The sequence below is a fragment of the Doryrhamphus excisus genome, chromosome 4, assembly GCF_030265055.1.
Source record: "Doryrhamphus excisus isolate RoL2022-K1 chromosome 4, RoL_Dexc_1.0, whole genome shotgun sequence".
Lineage (NCBI taxonomy): Eukaryota > Metazoa > Chordata > Actinopteri > Syngnathiformes > Syngnathidae > Doryrhamphus > Doryrhamphus excisus.
Genome location: NC_080469.1, coordinates 12846679 through 12866890, shown reverse-complemented (window position 1 = coordinate 12866890; position 20212 = coordinate 12846679). Strand labels below are relative to the sequence as shown.

General features: G+C 41.4%; 1 protein-coding gene across 4 annotated transcripts; it reads left to right on the top strand.

The window, feature by feature from the left end:
* The first annotated feature begins 464 nt into the window (after window positions 1-464).
* On the top strand, window positions 465-18840 carry lzts1 (leucine zipper, putative tumor suppressor 1). Of its 4 annotated transcripts, none has more exons than XM_058071997.1 (9): window positions 465-608; window positions 10175-10498; window positions 10587-10706; window positions 14373-14550; window positions 14638-14981; window positions 15230-15406; window positions 15512-15643; window positions 16882-17076; window positions 18009-18840. In XM_058071997.1, the coding sequence occupies exons 2-9, from the start codon at window positions 10268-10270 to the stop codon at window positions 18543-18545; spliced, it is 1914 nt and encodes a 637-aa protein (XP_057927980.1). In that variant the 5' UTR covers window positions 465-608; window positions 10175-10267; the 3' UTR covers window positions 18546-18840. The 4 variants fall into 4 exon arrangements, with proteins under 4 accessions (XP_057927980.1, XP_057927982.1, XP_057927981.1 ...); XM_058071999.1 differs by having other exon boundaries at window positions 14373-14535; window positions 18009-18839; XM_058071998.1 differs by having other exon boundaries at window positions 488-608; window positions 10264-10498.
* The last annotated feature ends 1372 nt before the right edge of the window (window positions 18841-20212 follow it).

Here is a 20212-nt window from a genome sequence, read left to right as displayed (position 1 = left end):
AGTGTACAATGACACTTCTTGAAGCATTAGCATTAGCATTAGCATAACCATTAGCATTAGCATTAGCATTACCATTAAATCTACAGACACACAAAATTGGTCAGTTTCCAAAAGGACTTACTTAAAAACACTTCAAACCTGCTTTATTCCTGAATCAAGGCTACATTTTTGGACCTTTAAGTACAAAATTCTGCGTGACCAGACCGATTTGTGTTGGTTTAGGTTGTTTTATCATCTCCCCATGCTATGGCCAAATGAGCTGATTGAGATTTATGAGGTAAGAAAACCTAGTGAGGAGAATTGCATGTTGGAGGAGGATTTACTCGAACAGGAGAGGTTGGCGGTGTTTGGACAATGAGTGACGGAGCAGGCGAGATGGGAATTCAGGCGGGGGGGGTGGGGGGGGTAACCATGATGCACTGTGAAGAGGGGGCGGGCAGAGAGAGCAAGCGTGAGTTTATGGAGGAATTTGTGAACGGGAGTTGGAACGGACTGATTGCTCCATAGCACGCTCCCAGTGAGAGGGTCTGAAGTGGACTCTGACAGTGTCATCACTGGTCAACGAATTCTACTCAGTTTGAAGGGAGAGCAGTGGGACGCTTGACCAGGTAAGTTACCACAATATTCATGTTAAAGTGATGATTTTGTAGTCTGGCAACACTACTAATCCTGATGCTTGTGTGAAAGTTTTTTTTTTACTTGGTTTCTTCATAATAGCACATCATTTCTCAAATTTAAGACCGTTACCAGGTAAACCTGTTTAACATGGAGTTTCAACCTCAATGTGTCCATCAAACAAAAGAGAAAGAAAAGTAAAGTGGCAAGACAGATCATATATATCTAGTTTATTAGGGTGTGACGAGGCAAATGGGCACGTCCAGGCACGCTCAGCATTGCTCTGTAATACAGGCAACAAAACACACACACAGTGGAGGATCACAAAGCATGGAAGAATACAGGTGCCCGCTTTTGACGGAAAAACTACAGCTGAGCTCTTGGGTCCTAGTCTAGTTCTTCTTCTGAATGTAGGCTGCGTGGAGCTGTTATGACCTACTGAGGATGACTTAAAATAACTGTCCCAAATAGAGCATGAGTGAAGGCTCTGAGTCAGTCACGTGCAGATATACGTATGACTTTCATCCTTGTACGGCAGCCATTGCCATAACATCCAGATGTTCTTACCGATCTGCAAACATGAGCGAAAATATCCAATTTGCATAGAAGCCTGAGGCCTCCTGTAATGAACCATTAAAAGGTCAAATAGCTTCTTACTTTTTAATTATAGCCCGAGGTTTATATTCCTAGGTGCTTTCCGAAAAACACAAATCTCGACCTCCCCTTAAAAGTGAGCTCATTGTGCGTCCTCTTACTCCTACATCCACACAGCCTGAGCAGATTAGGTGGTGGGAGGATGGTTATGCTCCAGAATGACAACCTTATCACTCGCTCCTCAGCTTGCAGGGTCATTGGACCTCTTTGCCAGGAAAGGCCTGATTCTTCTCTACATCGCAGTATAAAGCTTCAAATGAACAGTCATTACAGTGTGTATGTGTGTGTGTGGGGGGGGGGGTATAATATGTTGACTTTTGTTCAAAAAACATAATCTGTAATTTGTGCCTCAAAGGGGCAATCACAGCCTGCAATTAGCAAACATTACAAAAGGTAGTTAAAAGGGATACGTGATAGGCAATGAATGTCCTAAGATCAATTGGTTTTAGACCCGACCATGATAAGTGAATTTCCCTGAAGACTCAATATTAATAAATTGAATATTTTTGGTATTTAGATTAATTTTTTATATTTTCAATTCGACCCTCGGCCATCTCTGTGTGGAGTATGCATGTTCTCATACATGGGTTTTCTCCAGGTACTCCGGTTTCCTCCCACATTCCAAAAACATGCTTAAGTTAAGTTAAGTTAATTGGCGAATCCAAATTGTCCATAGGTATGAATGTGAGTGTGAATGGTTGTTTGTCTATATGTGCCCTGTGATTAGCTGGCGACCAGTCCAGGGTGTACCCCGCCTCTCGCCCAGCTGGGATAGGCTCCAGCACGCCCGCGGCCTTCGTGAGGATAAGCGGTAGAAAATGAATGAATTAATATTTTTGTAGTTAGAACATATAGTTAGAAAACAAATATATAAGAAAATACAAGAAGGAGAAGGCCATACGGTGGGTGAGTGGTTAGTCACACAGTCAGGAAATTGGGAAGACCTGGGTTCGACTCTCCGCTTGGGCATCTCTGTGCTCACTCCGTGTGTGCATGAGTTTTTTCCGGGTACTCTTTCCTCCCGCTTTCCAAAAACATGCTAGGTTAATTGGCGACTCTAAATTGTCCATAGGTATGAATGTGAGTGTGAATCGTTGTCTAAGTGCCCTGCGATTGGCTGGCAACCAGTCAGGGTATACCCAGGGTAGGAAACCCTGCAACCCTAGTTCCCTAGTGAGGATAAGCATATAGAAAGTGGATGGAGAAGAAGGAGAATATTACTATGCATATTTACATAGTTGCTGTATGTTATAGAATGATTATAATTTAGACATACTAATAGAAAATCAACGTAATGTTACTGACACCTAGAGACCAATGTAGAATACTACTCTATGGCCGCTTATGTTTATGATTAAGGAGAAGATGGGGGATGGGATGATTTGTTAGTGTGATACTCTGCAATTGGCTGCCGACCAGTTCAGGGTGTACTGCTCTGCCTCTCGCCCGAAGTCAGCTGGGATAGGCTCCAGCATACGCCAGCAACCCTAGTGATAAGCAGCATAGAAAGTGGATGGATGGATAGTGTGATACCAGCTCTTCAGTATGTTTTTCAGTTAATGTTGAAAATGTATGCCTAAACTATTATTGTATTAATACACTGCTTGAGTCCAACTGTGTTCCTAACGTATTTTTATGTGACACTTGTTTTGTAAAAAGTTGCATTTTTGATGTGGCCCAGCCTCTCCCAGACTCTACCTCCAGTTGCCCCCCACCTGATAAAGTGGATGTGCCTCACATAAACGACTCCTAAAAGGGCATTTCAATTATTTAATTGTAGTAGAGTTAATTTAGCTTTAAAATCCCATGTTTCGGCTCCATTTAGCTCTGTATTTCAGATGACATGCTTATGCAAATGCCTGTATTAGACCATTAGTTTTTAAGCATTCACACAAACCCAGTCAGCAGTGCCCCCATTCCTTATCTGTTAATATTTGAGTCGCTTGATTGTTTGGTTGACCTGCTGCCTCATTTAGATGCCTCATCTGAAGGCAATCTCATTTCACCAGTGGGGGATGTGTCATCAAAAGCTGGCCTGGTATCAAAGAGGAGGCTAACAATAAGTTCAGATTATGTGATAACCGTTTTATTAAACTAGAACAACCATCCTCAGCATCCAAACTCATTTTTGCAGACAAGACTGTGTAGTAGAATGCAGCAATCATCAGTGTATTATTCACTGTTGCACGCTCACACTATAAATCCTTCTCATAGGCACTCTGTGCACGTCTTTCCCTTTCAGTCCGAGCCTGGTGCTCCAACCCGTCACAGTGGGGCCCATAATGACTATCTGCTATTCTGCTCTTCATTGCTGAAGCTCCATTCATGTTCAATCTCCTTTACAATGCACTAAAAGGATTAGCCAATTAGATGCTATTTTGGTGTCATTGTGAGTGGACAAGAGTGTGTGCGTGTGTGCGCATGAGTGGTCAGTGTCAGTGTTAGCAGTGACAGTGAAAGATAGATGGCTGTCTGTACCCCACACTTCATTCCCATTTGATTTGCTGCTGGAGGCCACATTAGTCATCCACCACAAGCAGGACATTTGTGTGTGTGTGTGAATGTGTGTGTTTGAGAGCGAGACCATTTTGACAGGCCACAGTGGATGACAGAGAAAGTGATAGAGTATTACATCTCAATAATTCAGCCTATCATTGCAAGCTCCTGCTTCCTCATCCTCCTCTTTCTCTTGCTCCTGCTTTAATTTGTGAGTTTAATTTCCCCCATGTCATGACTGAGATAAGGGGAAGTGCCTGCTTCATTACACGGGAGTCATCATCACTTACTTTGCGTGAAACACAGATTGATTCTACTTATCTAATGTCTTACATAACACCGGTAGCAATACATCCAGTGTTTTTTTTTTACATTGAGCCAATCGAATATAATAGTGAGCACAGTGACTATAGATTTGTATGTAATTTATACCCATTTTCATTTGAAGGGGGAAATTTGATTATAAATTCAAGACTTTGATGGGTGACATTGAAGGTATTGATGAACAGGAATATTGACCTTCAAGGTGGAGGAACATCACTTTTTTTGCCTTGCAACTAGAGATGTTCCGATCAGGGTAATCCATGAGCGTAATCGGCCAGTACCGATCACATAGAAGTGTACATTTTTTTAAGATTTACTACTGGCTACTGTATATGATGTGAAAAAAAGAACCATAAAATCACCTTCATTTAAATCAGTGGTTGTCAATTATTTCATGCATCTGTCATACACCCACTGGGAGGACGAACATGTTTTTGTGCCCCTCCCAATGTGAAATACTATAAAGAAACTGATATCTATTTATTTATCAGTTTCAAGTAGTCTGAACTTGAAGCTGAAACCAGCAAAGTGCAACAAAATGGAGAGCAGTGAAGCATTCAAGCGTATTCAAGAGTCAAATTGCATTTCAAGTACGACAAATTCATACATGTTGGCAGGTCTGCACTAATATTGAATGTCCTCCTTGCCCCCCCCCCAGTGTTCAACGCCCCCCCACCCCCACCCTCCACCCCTATTTGAGAAGCACTGTTTTAGAAAACAACATATTTGACTGAACATATTTCACTAAAACGTACAGAGGATGAAACGCCTTCTTTAAGGAGACTTTGGATGCGATAGTGTTTTTTTAGTGCCTTTTGACTTCACACAATGACTAAGTAAACCATAGCTTTTTTTCATGTTTGTTATTATTAAATAGCGTTTAATTACTTCCTTCACCAGAGAGTGCTCCAACATCCCCCCCCAAAAAAAGATTCTTTCCTTTGTGCCGTACGGCCGCCCTAGCCGCACTGCATGAAGCTATTGTAAGCCTACAACAGGACTTTCAATCTATTTCAGTGTGAGCCACAACAGATTCAGTGTGAGCCTGGGGATAACTGAGACTCTAAATTGATGTGAATGTGAGTGTGAATGGTTGTTTGTGCTATATGTGCTCTGTGATTGGCTGGCAACCAGTCCACAGTGTATCCCACCTCTTGCCTGAAGACAGCTGGAATAGGCTCCAGCATGTGGATGGATGGGTAACCTTTTATTGACTGGTACTGTGTATACAGTACTTGATATTCTAATGGGCTATATTATGTTTCAAAAACAAAAATGGTGAAGTAATAAATAACATAGAACAGGTAAGGAGGGAAAAGAGCATGTAACACTACATCACAGAATGCTGGAATTAACATCTCTGTGTGGAGTTTGCATGTTCTCCCACATTCCAAAAACATGCTAGGTTAATTGGTGACTCCAAATTATGAATGTGAGTGTGAATGGTTGTTTGTCTATATGTGTCTGTCTGTGTTTGTCTGTTTGTCTATATGTGCCCTGTGATTGGTGTACCCCGCCTCTTGCCCGAAGACAGCTGGGATAGGCTCCAGCAACCCCCGCGACCCTTGTGAGGATAAGCGGTAGAAAATTAATAAATGAATAATGACAAATAATGAAAATGTTGTGTAAACAATCCCATACTCAAAATAACCATGCACAGTGTCGTGTTTTGAACACTCCAGGTAGACCAGGTTGGTCTGTTAGCTGTTGTGCTACCAGTGAAGTTGACAGCTGTTTTGTCTTTTATCAAGTTTTCCATCCTTCTTGTAAAATCCAAAAACTATAGATAGCACTAGCACACCGCTATGACTGTATTTACGTCCATTGTCTTCAATCATGGCAGCCCAGGCTCTCGTCTTGTATTAGGGATGCACTGTCAACCCATTTCTAGTCTCGCAATACCCGGTGCCTGTCTCCACTATCGATTAAGCTAAGGATTTATGGCTGATTCTTATCAATCCAGGCTGCTACCGACGGAGCCTTATCTCTCGCTGGTCAAACCGGATATCAGGTTACATCGTTTATCGTTCACAACCGTCACACATATTAATCAGGACCAAAGGGAATGGAGTTGTCAAGGCGTGGCTTGGTGGTGTGCTGGCGATGACACCAGGACGCAGAGATGGGTCTCAAGTGCAGGGAAAAAAGTCTTTAATGTATTTTGACAGCAAAATAGAAAGCAGGGAAGCTTGCAGACGACACGCAACAAGATGAAGACATGTGGCAAGTGAAAATGACCACCCAGTTGAACAAAATAATCGGAATACAAATTTGCGAGAGGTGTGAGGAAAGTGGAAAGAAAAACAGTAAGTACAAAATTCTAAGGGCATAGAAACTAGGAACTAAGGCATATAAGGGTATATAATCTTTAAAAAATAACCTTCCTGGCACTGGTAAAAAAAAAAAAATCACCATTGTAAAAGTGCAGCAGCCATAATGGCAAATCATTCAGCTTTCAAATAAAGCTTAAGATCTCCTGACCTAAAGAACAATGCCAAGAGTGACCTAAAAAAACACAGACACAGTGAACCAGATAGATTATACATGCATCTGTTCAAAATCACCATAGACACAGTGAGAATTAAAGCTGTGCCATCTGGCAGTGTGGCTGTACAGTGGAAAGTTTCATGGTTATCATGGTGAGAGAAGCAGGTATAAATCTAACAGCATGCTAACACAATGCTGCCTTCCACTGGGTGTGCAAAAAAGGATTGGCTATGCTCTAGCGATGTGAGTATATCTGTATAGGAGGGAGTTGGGTGGGACGGGGGGGGGTTGTATTGTGAGCAGGGCTGGCCTTGCTCGGTCTTTGTGTCACGCAGGTCAGCTGGTGCTCAAAAGCTAGGATGACACCCCCAACACACATATATATGTAGGGCCCCGCTTCAACACAGACATGACAAAGAATGAATACACTTCAGTGCAGATAAAAGAACACAGGTATGCATCACACACACACACACGCCCTTGCTCTTAAATCATGCTGACTGTTCAATGAAATATTAAACATTCTTCACTTCAATAGTCATAGTAAAATGAAACCATCACTCCAAGGAAAGTGAACAGAAACATAAAATTGGACCCCCAGCTGCATCATCTGAATGATATAATGGCAATGAGCTCCGATATAAGAATATAGAAAATGTTCTCACAATAAATAATGGAAATAGAAATAATAAGTGTCAAACTGTTGCCATTATATCAAAGTTGTCAACAGCACAGGTAATGTCATACATTCTTAAGTGTCATACAAAAATAGAAAGACAAAAGAAAAACATGAACTGATCTTAACATGAATAATTGTCACATAAGTGTAAAAAGAAGTGAACTACAGCAAGGTCATTATAGGTCAAGCACCGCAGCTTTTGACAACATGGGTAGGACGGTAGTCCTTCAAGTATACTTCACACCTGATAATACTGATCCTGTGTAGTAAAATGCCAAATCAAAAGCAAAATATTGTAGAAAATGTAATTACCTCATTGAAGCTCTCATGAGGTCTTGCAGGATGTTGCAAAAAAAAAGTGGTTCTGATGAGAGTAAGGTGTTTTTTTGTATTCGTAATCGACTCATGCTCAGAAATGCCATATCCAGTCTACATGGATGGGACTTTGTATCAAAGTCAAGGGTTACTATTCATATGAAAATGCACACATATGCTATTAAGTGTAAATTACGTCAAAACATTGTTTTAAAACATTCATTTGTGCCTAACTTTGCAGCCAAAAGTCAGGGGACAAAAGAACATTTACAGAAAAGATGCTGATGAAAATAACATCTGCCGTTACGGCACTTAATTCACAAGTTCAGGACAGCTTTTGAAAATGTTCTTTCCACATAGCATGATGTCACAAAATGGTTTCACTATTGATTTTGTGTGTGTATGACCATGACAATGAATCTTCCAATGCGTTGCAAAGCTGTCTCTTTTCTTCACATTAAAGAGAAAATATAAGCCCTCTTGTGACATCTATGGCCTGTTAGATTTACTTCTGATTTGTCCGCTAGTGCTTTAGAACCATAAAATACAACTCTTTGTTGTTTCACTCATTTTGGAGCACAACATCTTGCATGTTTGTCCTGCGGGATGCTAACTGAACACCCGTCTGCTGAGCTATTGGACTGTTGGAATATGCGTGGCGGCAAGGTGGTAAATCACAGGAAAAACTCTCCAGCCCTTCTCATTGTGAGGACGAGTCATTTGTTTAACACTCAAATATGGTCCAGAGCTGTTTGGGAGGAGAATGCATCAACAGTAGTGCAACACAAAGAGCAGCACACTTCAACACACAAAGAGTGAGGAGAAGCGCCTTTTTTAAAAAAGGGTTGTTTGCTCAGTGTGGGTGCAGGGCAGGCACAGAGTGGGATGGCAGGGAGGGGTGGTTATCGCACATTAGAAACAGGAGGTGTCTGGGCGACAGTGGGGAAAGGAGGAGTGGAGTGGGGGGGATCTTTTGTGAAGGCCGGGAGTTAATCACTTGAGCGGCACACGTCGATTTTGAGGGTGCACATGTTTTACACCCCCGGGGAGGGGTGGGGGGGGGGGGGGGGTAGGGGCAAAACAAACACACACACACATGCACACACACAATTGAATTTACATGTCAGTTATAATGCTAAGCTGACCCCACCCCCTTCACTGCACAGTAACCACACACTCTTACCTCTGTTGGTTCATTCAAGAGTATAAACACACACACGTGTGTGTGCATATACGTGTTAGGCTTCCCTATGCAGGACTGGATAGTTTACTCTTGTGGGGCCCGGGATGCTTAGTGTAAGCGAGCTGTAAGTAAAAAACTATTGTTTCATTGCATCTACGTGTGAGTGGTGTGAGAGTGAGAGTGAAAGCTATACATAATACTGCAGTACCTGACAATCAGTACTGTTTGTGTGCTTTATTTGTGGATTAGAAGGCTTTGATGCAATTCAGAATTACACGTCTTTCATTTTCACCTTCAGAACTAGACTTTTGTTCCCTTTTAATTACTTTCAAGTGTAAATGTTTATCTGCCTATTTAAGGTGCTGCTGGTGTATTATCATTCTCCACATTATTTTTAATTGTGATGTTCTGCATCGACTGTTTATCATTTGTGTTTTCTGAGCTAGAGAAAAGCCGCTGACAGCCTGGATAGAACACTGGCCATAACATTATATACAACTGCACAGTCAAATACGTTTCAATCAGTTAACTATTCTGCTTTGTATTGACCTGAATAAAGGACACATTCCTATAAATTTATTTTAATTTATCAATCAATTTTATTTTTAATTGTTATATCTCATTGCATGTTATAGGGGTAGGGCATACATTAGTGAGTACTTGGGAAGTTCAACACTACAATACAATTTACCTCCTTTTTCGTGTATTTATTTATGACAGCTGAGCCATATTATTCTGGTAAAAGCAGCATTCTTATGTTGCATGTCATTAGCTTGTGCAAGTGCATACCTAATGTTGAGAGTGAGTGCACTTTAGAAATGTAACCATGTAGCCAGTAAATCCTAAATGACCCTCTAGACTAATATGATGTGGTAAACTGCACTTTAGTCCATGTCTTTGTTGCTGTGGTCATTATAAAATGCTGAGGGGCTGAGGACCAGCTGGTTAAGGGGGTGCCCCGTGAGCCTGATAGCCACCACTCACCACTGTGGGTCAGTTCCTGTCACACTACACATCTGGGGCCTCTTTGTCTTTTAAATGGAGGCGGGAACTGTGGCCAGAGAGCTTCACTTGTATTTTTATGAAAATATTCATTGCAAAATACTAATAAGAACAACATGCATATTTTTTTTGCACATGGCCAGTCAGCATCCTAATTTAAATACAAGAAAAGGTCTTTTGAGTCAAATCAAACGGTTAAGCCGTAAATCTAGACACACAAAGGCAGGCACTGAGCCAAAATAGTCTTTTTATTCCACTTTGTTTACTTAGCAAAAGCACCTGCTCCAGACAGTTGCTTTTTAACTGAACAGGAAGCAATGCACTTGGATAAATAACTGTAAAAACTGCTTTAAAGGCAGCACTTGCATGACTTTTATAAGGGGGGAATCATTTTACAACTTCAATGTGCTATCTTGCAGATGAAGCGAGCCACTCAAGTGTACTTCTCCGGGGGGGTCATGAGTTGAGTCACACCCTTTAACTTCTAAGTCATCACCCATGCCCGCAGGAACATGGGGAGCGTGAGCAGTCTCATCACCAGCGACGACCTAAACAGTAAACATTGCATGGCACCCGAGCTGAAGTTAAAAAACAGAACAAATCACCACAGACGAAATGGAGGTTGCAGCCTTGACGCCTTACTGAAGTGTAGCTTTACTCAGGGCTCCTCCTCACCCATCCACCACTCAAAAGGCCTGTCCTACACGAGGTCGGGACGAAGCGAGGACTTTTTTTACATCAAGGTAGGCTTACAAGTTTTTGAAATGTTCATGATATTCCATTAAATACAAATATAAAAATAGATTCAATGTTGTGTGTGATCCACTTAAGGTAAGCCATAAACCAAGGCTAGTGCACCACGAAGAAGGATCAACGGAAGACAGTGCACGTAACAAAGGAGAAAAATCTGATGAGCGACCAAAACTGATGCTTATGTCAGGCACTGACGGGGTAAGAGATTTTCTATACTGCTTATTCAAGGTGGTGAGCTGGAATTTATCCCAGCAGAAAGACACACCACATGACTCATTCAGATTCACCTTTTCCAGTCCACCTTAAAATATTTGGATTGGTGTGTGGATGTGGTACTGCCCATTCGTTTCGCCATGACACGGGGTTAGCATGCAGCCCGCAGCTCTTTTAACTCTGTTGCCCCATTGGCTGTATGCTAAGCTGCAAAGCAGTGGCATATACTACTTAACACACAATGCAAAATGGTACAGAATAAATTATTATTAAATTATTTTATTGTTATGTTTATGTTGGATTTTATTATTATATATATGATACATTATTTAATAAATAAGATAAAATAAGCCTTTATTCGTCCCTCAGTGGGGAAATTTGCAAATATATTATATATACTATATTAGCATAAATTTGCTATGCGCCGAGAACGCTGGCACAATGCACGATTGCGCATGCGTGTAGCTTAGAGGGAACATTTCTTCCTGGTGCTCCATTCTGCTCCATTAATGAGTCCTACTACATGAGTGCACTCTAAAAAGCCCCTAGCCAACATTCAGGCTAGAACTCTCACAGCAGATTCCAGCCAGTTTTGAACCTCTCCATCTTAATAATTACCCCCTACCAAATGGATGACCTGCAAATGCCTTGATCTACTTAGGGAAGTCATTTGGGTGTACCAGGAATAAGGAGGTAAAATGACCCTCTTTAAAAGCCCTTTATATCTTGGGGAGGCCCCGGGCTAAGGTATAGGATACAGCTTTAAAAAGAGACAAGGCAGGGAATAGCAGATAGAGCTTGAGGGATAGCGATGGTGGAATTTTTTCTAACAATCGAAAAAGGCATAGCATATCCCAGTCATGTAGTCAGAGAGAAGGAATGCTGAGTTCACAAGCGTTCCCTCTTTACCTCAGCAGCACATTTTATTAATAACACTGTAAAGGGCTATTCATCTTCCCTGTGGCAGCACATGTGGGTAGGGAGGGTGTGGGTTACAGAAGGGAGGTGAAGGCAACAGAAAGGAAAGGGAGGTACTCGTATGGTATGACTTGTGTCGACAATACACTGTGGATAGAATATTTTTACTATATCATCAGCATGGAGGTACAGTAAGTAATGCAAATTGTGAGTTTTGCATCAAAATACAGTAGAGCTCTGTTATTAGGGCCACAGATGAGCTGGATTCTATCCCAGCTGCCTTTGGGTGAGAGGCAGGGTACACCATGTACTAGTCACCAGTCAGTCACAGGACACATATAGACAGAGATAGAGTCTCCAGTTCACCTTTATGCAGGGGTTTCAAACTCAATTTACCTGGGGGCCACTGGAGCTAGGGTCTGGGCGAGGCTGGGTCGCATCAGGTTTTCCAAAAAAAAAAAAAACGCATTTATTAAAAACAGAAAAATGAATAAACTTTGCTTTGGTTCCGATTTTCTACAAGAAAAGCTCTGACAAAACATTCCACTGTTCTCAAATATCTTCATTTTTATTTTTCTACACAAAATGAGATCAAGAATAAAGAAAATCAATCAATCAGTAATAAATAAATATAATAATAATAAAACGGCAAATAATTAAAACTTAAGAAACCACATATAGTTGGTGGGTAGACAAATATTTTTTTTCAGATTAAAATTAACAAAGCATTATTAGAGCCCTGTAGACATGACAAAACACGACTATAGTCACATTTATACTCTTTTTATTTACAACATATTGCGCAACTGCAGGGTCTTGAGACACATGCTAACTCGCAAACTAGAGAGCTAGCGACCTAAACGGTAGCCTCCAAGTTATTTCCTTTAAACTTAAAAAGCCAAAAACTTACCACTTCCACACGGATAGGGAGGATAACTATTAACAGTTATTTAACCTTTAACATGAACATTAATCAAACGTAATAATTTTTTCTGGGTACATGATACCATACAGCAGGGGTGCTCACACTTTTTCAGCATGCGAGCTACTTTTAAAATGACCGAGTCAAAATGATCTACCCACTACAAAAATGCAAAACATCTATTTATTTTCAAATGTATTGAGGATTATTTGTACGTACAATGTATGTTGATGTACCTTACATAACCAAATGAGCCAATATTGCAAAACACACATAATTAACAATTAACATTTTTTGTAATTACCTCCACATTACTCCACATTTCCCTTCTTTGGTACTGCGATGGTAGAATGGCATATGAGGCAAACGCACGTCGAAAAAGACATTGTGAAAAAAAAGTCCACCTCCCATTCCGTATGGAAGTGATATGTTTTTGCCTTTTTACTTGGTCCAGCTCCTTCACTCATTTTAGTGACCATAAACTTTAGCGAGGGCTTAAAATCTCGCAATTCGCCGACTAGCTTAGCACTTTGCATCGCTGTTTACGCATGAGCGGTGACCTAAAGGTCAAAATTCAGTTGTCATCTGACTGGTTGTCCTGTATGTCAATCAAGTAACGGGGATGGATGATAGGCTGACATCGTAAGTTCTGCTGCACTTAGAGACGTTGTTTGATTTGATTGGTCGCCCGAAGGGCAACATTCAGTTGTCATCTGAATGGCTGCCCTGTATATCAATCAAGTGACGGCATTGATGCGAGGATGATATTTTTTTAATGTCACGCCGCGATCGACCAGCGATCGACCAGTACCACCTCCGCGATCGACCGGTAGATCGCAATCGACTTAATGAGCACCCCTGCCATACAGCATCCATATCAAACTTGCGCAGGCCGCACTAACATTAAACTTTCATATCAAGGTGGGGGCCTCAAACTAGTGTCCTGCGGGCCACATTTGGCCCGCGGGCCACGTGTTTGAAGTAGAAGTACGGCGGAGAATATGTAAACTCCCACACGTAATGGCTGTTTAAACTCCAACTTCTTTTAACAGAAAATTTGGCTGAAGTACAAATTGTACACCTATTGAGGTGCTCAACACTGGAGATCCATTGTGTTTGATTGCTTCTGTCATGTCTGAAAACTGTAAAACCCCTCCACAATGGAACCCAGGCCCTGACCAACAGAACCAAGAGTTTGGACACAAGCCTCCATCGCCTTGCTTTTCCTGGCAAAACATGCACGGGTGTCCAAAGTGTGGCGCAGGGGCCATTTGTGGAATGTGGGTCTTTGCAGAAATAAAATAAGCAAAAACAGAAAGGCATTATGTAACAAGAGGAGCCAATTGAGGTTGCCCCCCGGACGCCTCCCTGTTCCGGGCATGCCTAGCCGGGAAAAGGCCCCAGGGTGGACCTAGGACACGCTGGAGGGATTATGTCTCCCAGCTGGCCTGGGATGCCTTGGTGTCCTCCCGGTGGAACTGGAGGAGGTGGCCAGGGTCTGGGCTTCCCTACTAAGACTGCTGCCCCCCTGACCCGGACCCAGATAAGCGGAGGAAAATGGATGGATAGATGTTAAAATCTCATCTTGTCTCGTGAATTAGGTGTCTGATGACACCCCTAAAGTACTGGAATCACAATGAAATTCAATCATTGAGATTTCCAAGTTTTGTAAAGTGAAACATCCTTTGCTTGGGGAGACACATGATGACTTGTTTTTTGCAAGGCTGTCAGCTTAAATGAGTCAGTGAATATAAAAAAGAGAAAGAGGTGGTGAGCATTTCTGACAATGTCCTATCATTTCACTTTTGCAGACCACTGCTGAAAAGTCACTGGTCCGGTCCACTGCCTACAAGCCTTTAATACCTAGGGCTATATCCTCCACAGAGGGACAGCGCAACAGCCTGGACCACATCCTCATCCAACTGGATAAACCAAAGAGTCCAGACAGCCGACACAAGCCCGACACCCCCTCTGGTACACATCCAAACTGTAATGATAGACCTGTTGTCCAAATACAATTATGTGGTTTGTATCTCAAATAACTCTTAAATGATTCACCCTCTCTTTTCTTCTCAGGCACTTTGTCAGACTCTGGACATAACTCCATGTCAAGCCTCCCCACCCACAGTACGAGCGGCAGCCTAAGTGCTTCCATGGGTCCTGTCAGTCACAGCGATGGCTGCACCACTCCAGCCAACTGCCTCCACAAGGCAGTTCAACCCAATTTGTCCCCAAGGGTGAACAGCAGTAGCCGAGACAGCGACTATAGGGACGGTGGCTCCCCGCTGTCTTCAGATCAGTCTCATCATCTCTCTGAAACTGTGGGAGGCATTCGGTCCCCTCTGACAACAGACGAGTCACTGATTGAGACATTGGAACAAAGGTTGCTGGAGCGAGAGACTGAACTGCAGGACTTACAGGTATAAAGTCTTATGACCTACAGAAAGTCTTAATAGAGAGTATCAAGTACCTCCTCAAAAATATTACCACCATAAAGTCCCACCATTTTTGCTACCTTCACTTACAATATAGGTTTGAAAATGGCTTGCACTCACAGTTAACTGGCTTGTGGTGTATGTTAAAAGTTAAAAGTGTTGGTTAATACATTTGAGTATGTACGATTTTTTCTTACATGTATGTTTTTAATATAATTGTATTTTATCAACAGGTGAGCTATGCGGCGGAGGAAGTAGCCACCTGCCAGCTATTTGAGGACCGACAACAAAAGCATTGCACTGACAAGATGGAAGAGTTAAATCAGCAAAGCTCCACAACATTACAGCAAGCCTCTCAGATGGCTGCAAAATGCCAGCAAGCACTGCAGTTGCAGGTCAGCCAGCTCCAGGTCAGCTCCACTTCCTCTTGCTTCACACTTCACTCCACTATGACTCATGTAATGAAATGACATCCTGCAGATTTGATAAACATGGTTTATTTATTTATTATACAGGTAGAAAATGAGAGGCTAAAGGATAATCTCACAAAGCTGAGCAGAGAGCGGGATCTTGTCAAGCAAAGACTGAGGTCCTACGAGGAGCAGAGCACACAACTTGCTCCAACACTCGAGGAAACTCAGTGGGAGGTTAGTGATATTTGTGGCACAATCAGTATTCAGAACATTTATGTGTACAGTACACTCTAAAGCGACATCAATCATCAAATATATGCTTTACTTATCTTCAGCTTCTGTATGATCCTTGTGATGTTTGATCACAAAACATTCATTTTGCCTCTTCTTCTCACATATCTTCACCATCTCTGTCTTTGTTGTGAACCAACAGTCGCATAGTTTCCGCTGACGCACTGTGCGTTAACGATGCCAGAGTAGTCAATATAGCGCTTGTACAGCAGTCCTATGACTTTTCATCATTACAATATTGCCCATTGTGAAGATATACAATTGTAAAAATGTTGCTGAAATATGAGGGGCGTACTCATGTATTCACTTAATGTATTTTATGAGATGCTTCTGGATTACAACAGTGTAGAGCACCAGCATAAATAAGCCCATTTGCTCCAAAAAACACAAACATGGCTTACACAGAATTCACACTCTGCACCACTTATTTCTTTTTCATGTTCTTCATCTTATGGCACTCATCAACGCTATTACCATAGCAGGGAGCAAAACGAGCTACAAACTACTCAGTTGTGAAGGTGAACAGTGCAAAAAAAAATCACATACAGTATATCATATTGATGAGAATGGTTTTGGCATGAAATTGTCAAAGTGCTGTTCCCTTTGCATAATAAGCGGTATCCAACATTGTTTTCCTAATAGGCAAATTTTTTTCTTGGATTTTCATCATTGCATGAAAATGTAAAATTAATCCAAAAATCAATCACTGTAAAATATACATGGTGATATAAAAATGAGGAAAATAGTCATATATTGTGACGAGAAAACACAGAATATTTTAAGATACAATATGACACAGTGGCACCCTTGGCCATCTCTGTGTGGAGTTTGCATGTTCTCCCCGTGCATGTGTGGGTTTTCTCCGGGGACTCCGGTTTCCTTCCACATTCCAAAAACATGCTAGGTTAATTGGTGACTCCAAATTATATATATAGGTATGAATTTGAGTGTGAATGGTTGTTTGTCTATATGTGCCCTGTGACTGGCTGGCGACCAGTCCAGGGTGTACCCCGCCTCTCGCCCGAAGTCAGATGGGATAGGCTCCAGCACCCCCGCAATCCTAGTGAGGATAAGCGGTAGAAAATGAATGAATGAATGAATGAATGGATGAATGAATGAATGAAGGAATGAATGACACAGTGGACACTGTGATATTGATAAATCTTTGTGTTCTCATGTAGGTGTGCCAGAAAGCAGGTGAGATCTCCTTGCTGAAGAAACAACTGAGAGACTGCCAGGACGACGTCAGCCACAAGCTCAATGAAATAGTCAGCCTGAGGCTACAGCTGAAGGAAATCACAGCAAAGACAGAGATGCTCGAGAAAGAGAACAAAGACCGCAGTGACAAGCTGCATACTTGCAGCGTTGAAGTCGAGGTTAGTCTCTTTTGAAATCTGATTACACACTAGAGTTCCAACAGATAGAAAATTATTATTAATACAATACACCGCACAAGATGAAAGTACTTACAAATTAAAAAAAAGATTTAAAAAAAGATAACAAAAAGGATCATTACAGTTAGCTTGAGCTGTCCTCTTCATCATGCACTCGTCCAGCCTTTCGAAACCCAATTTTCTGACACACGATAAACCTTACAATCCTACCTGCACTGATAAGACATGAGATTATTTTTTTTCACAGAGTTCAACATCTGCTGCAGTCCAAACCGAAGATGTAGTAATTCTACACTTGCTCAAACTTAGTTAAGATTTGTCAGATCAAAATGCGGTCAGATCAAAACAGGATCGCTGTGAGTTCTAAATGTGATATTAGCGTCCATTTCAAGTCCAATTCACTTCAATTGGAAGGAAAACAAAAGTACAGTTAAAAAATGCAGAGAGGGGATTTGTGTGTCTTGTGTTTCTTCTTTGTTCCACCTTTTGGACATGTTACCATAACAAACGTAATTTCAGTTACCTATTGGTACTACCGTTTATTTGTTTAAATGGATGATGTAGCTGGCAATTATTTCAGGCATGCCGTATAGAATAAAACTGACTCCACTATGAGGATATATGGTATTTTGCAACAAAGAAGTGCCTCATTAAATTTGTGATTAGTGTTAATATCGACCTGTCCGAAGGCCAAATACAGTAAAGGCGAGCCAATTTTATTTATATAGCACAAATTCTTATCTCAAGGCACGCTCCTCATACAAAAAAGAAAACTAACTGAGCACCAACCACATGAGCAATCACTTTGGCAACGCAGGCAAGGAAAAACTCCCCCTAAGGAAGAAACATTGAACAAAACTGAGGTAAATACAGAGCATCCACCAATATATGATATTTGTTTGTTTTAAATTTAGGTTTGCCAAAATGAACTTCAACGCAAGAAGAATGAAGCTGACCTGCTAAGAGAGAAAGTGGGCAAACTGGAGAAGAATATTGAGGGAATTAAACGAGACCTCACTGTGGCCAAAGACCAGGAACTTTGTCAACAAACTTCACAGTTTGAGCTTAACTGGCATCCGCAGGCCACGGAAAGAGTCACACCTATGCAGAACCAAACAGACATGCCTGAGGGACAAGTCTCGATAGAACTCCTCCAAAAAGAAGTAGAGAAGCTGAGGCAGCAACTCTGTGAGCAGAAGGGGGCTCAAGAAAAGCTTGAGACCAGCTTTAACCAAGAGAGGCACACATGGAACAAGGAGAAGGACAAGGTCATCAAGTACCAGACGCAGCTCCAGATCAACTACCTGCAAATGCATAAGAAGAACCAGGACCTGGAAAGGGTCCTGAAGGAACTGACTGCTGAGCTGGATGCCAAAGCAGAGCTGGGCTTGGGTCTCCACTACAGCTCAGGGTTGCAGACCTACGATGATGTCATTGCCACAGAGATATGATGGCCTTCCTACACATGCACTTGACTCCTTTTTTCACTGCTATTTGACACACAGGTCGTCTCACAGCTTCCACTGGAGGTCATTGCCAATACTAATTACTGTTATTATAGCACTGAAACATTCAATTAGCTGATATACTGACATTTTATGGGGGAAAAAATGAATAAAAATACATTTTGTCCTGTAAAATATTAATTTATTGACGGTTATGCTCTCTTTTTTATTCATTGTCTTTGTACTACATAGGCTTGCAGGATCCCTCATCATTAAAATAATGAACAATCCTGAATATTTCATTTTTATACGCAACACAAAATAAAATTAATACAATTGAATAATTACAATAGCAATAAACTTTCATTAAAATATTGTTTGCTGAATTTGTATGCAATTTGTATACTGTAATGGTTCTTTGAATATACACCAGAGTTCACAATTAAGAAGTATTCTCAATACGCATTCATATTGGGACCCTTGTGTGTGTGTTTGTGTGTGTGTGCAGGAGAGGGAGCGGGAGAGATTAATGGCTCCAGAGAGAATAGAATGAAATAAATTCTAGAGATATTGTGGAGAAGAAATTGAAAAAGTGTAATCTCACCCTGCATCTCTATTCTCTTCAATGGTCTCTACACATCCAACTTTTTCCAACTTAGTAGAAAGTATTCCACGTGGAGCCTTGCTTAAAGCTCCAACCATAAAAAACACAGTGGGTTTATCATGTTTTTTTGTTTCTTTTTTATTATTAAGATTACTTAACATCACTCATCTATCCAAAAAAGGGGGTGATGGTTGTAAAAACCGTTGAATCTGCTGCTACAATGGTGGTGCAATAAAACATACTGGGAGCAGCAGAAAAAATATGGCACAGTACGCTTGGCCACCGTCTGTCATTGACATTGGCACATTATGAAGTTCTGTTTATGGATTTTGTGCCAGCCAGAAGGAGACAAACATTGCTTGAATAAATCCAAATGTGTTTACGCAGAATAATTTGAGCATGTACGATGACAAAGCTTCTCGTACAGAGGTCCTCGGTTTACAGCTTTCCGTCTTCAGGGGCGGACTTAACCATTAGGCAAGCCGGCTACAGGAAATTGCCTACGCCCCCGAGATTTCCAGAAGTCCACAACACCTCACAACCCACCCCCTCTTGATTTAGAGTACATACTACTGTTTTTGTCTCAATTCACATGCTTAAAACGACATCCAGATGCGTAATCTATCACGATCATTTGGACCACTCCCCCTCCCTTCTGATTCAATGGACTACTCCATGTTAATGCCCAATGTGCAAATCGATTCCGGAAGACGTGAGCAAAATAAACACTTGTGCGGAGTTTTCGAGTAGAGAAAAGAAGAAGGCCAGAGAAAAACAAACATATTTTATCAAAACTACTGAAGGGATCAACTTTTTTCACAGTCACAATAAAGAAGACGAGGGCAGCAGCACCGCTACTGTCAGTGTCAGCCAAGATGCACTACTTTTATAGATGAAGCTGAGAGCGACGCTTTTCATCAAAAAGATGTGAGTTTGTGACTTTATCAAGCTCAGGAAATAGCATAATTTTCTCATGTTTACACTTGTTAGATGATACACATTAATATTTAAAATTTTGGGGGGAGTAGATAAACATGGCTATGCAACAAGCAACTTGACAGATTTCAAA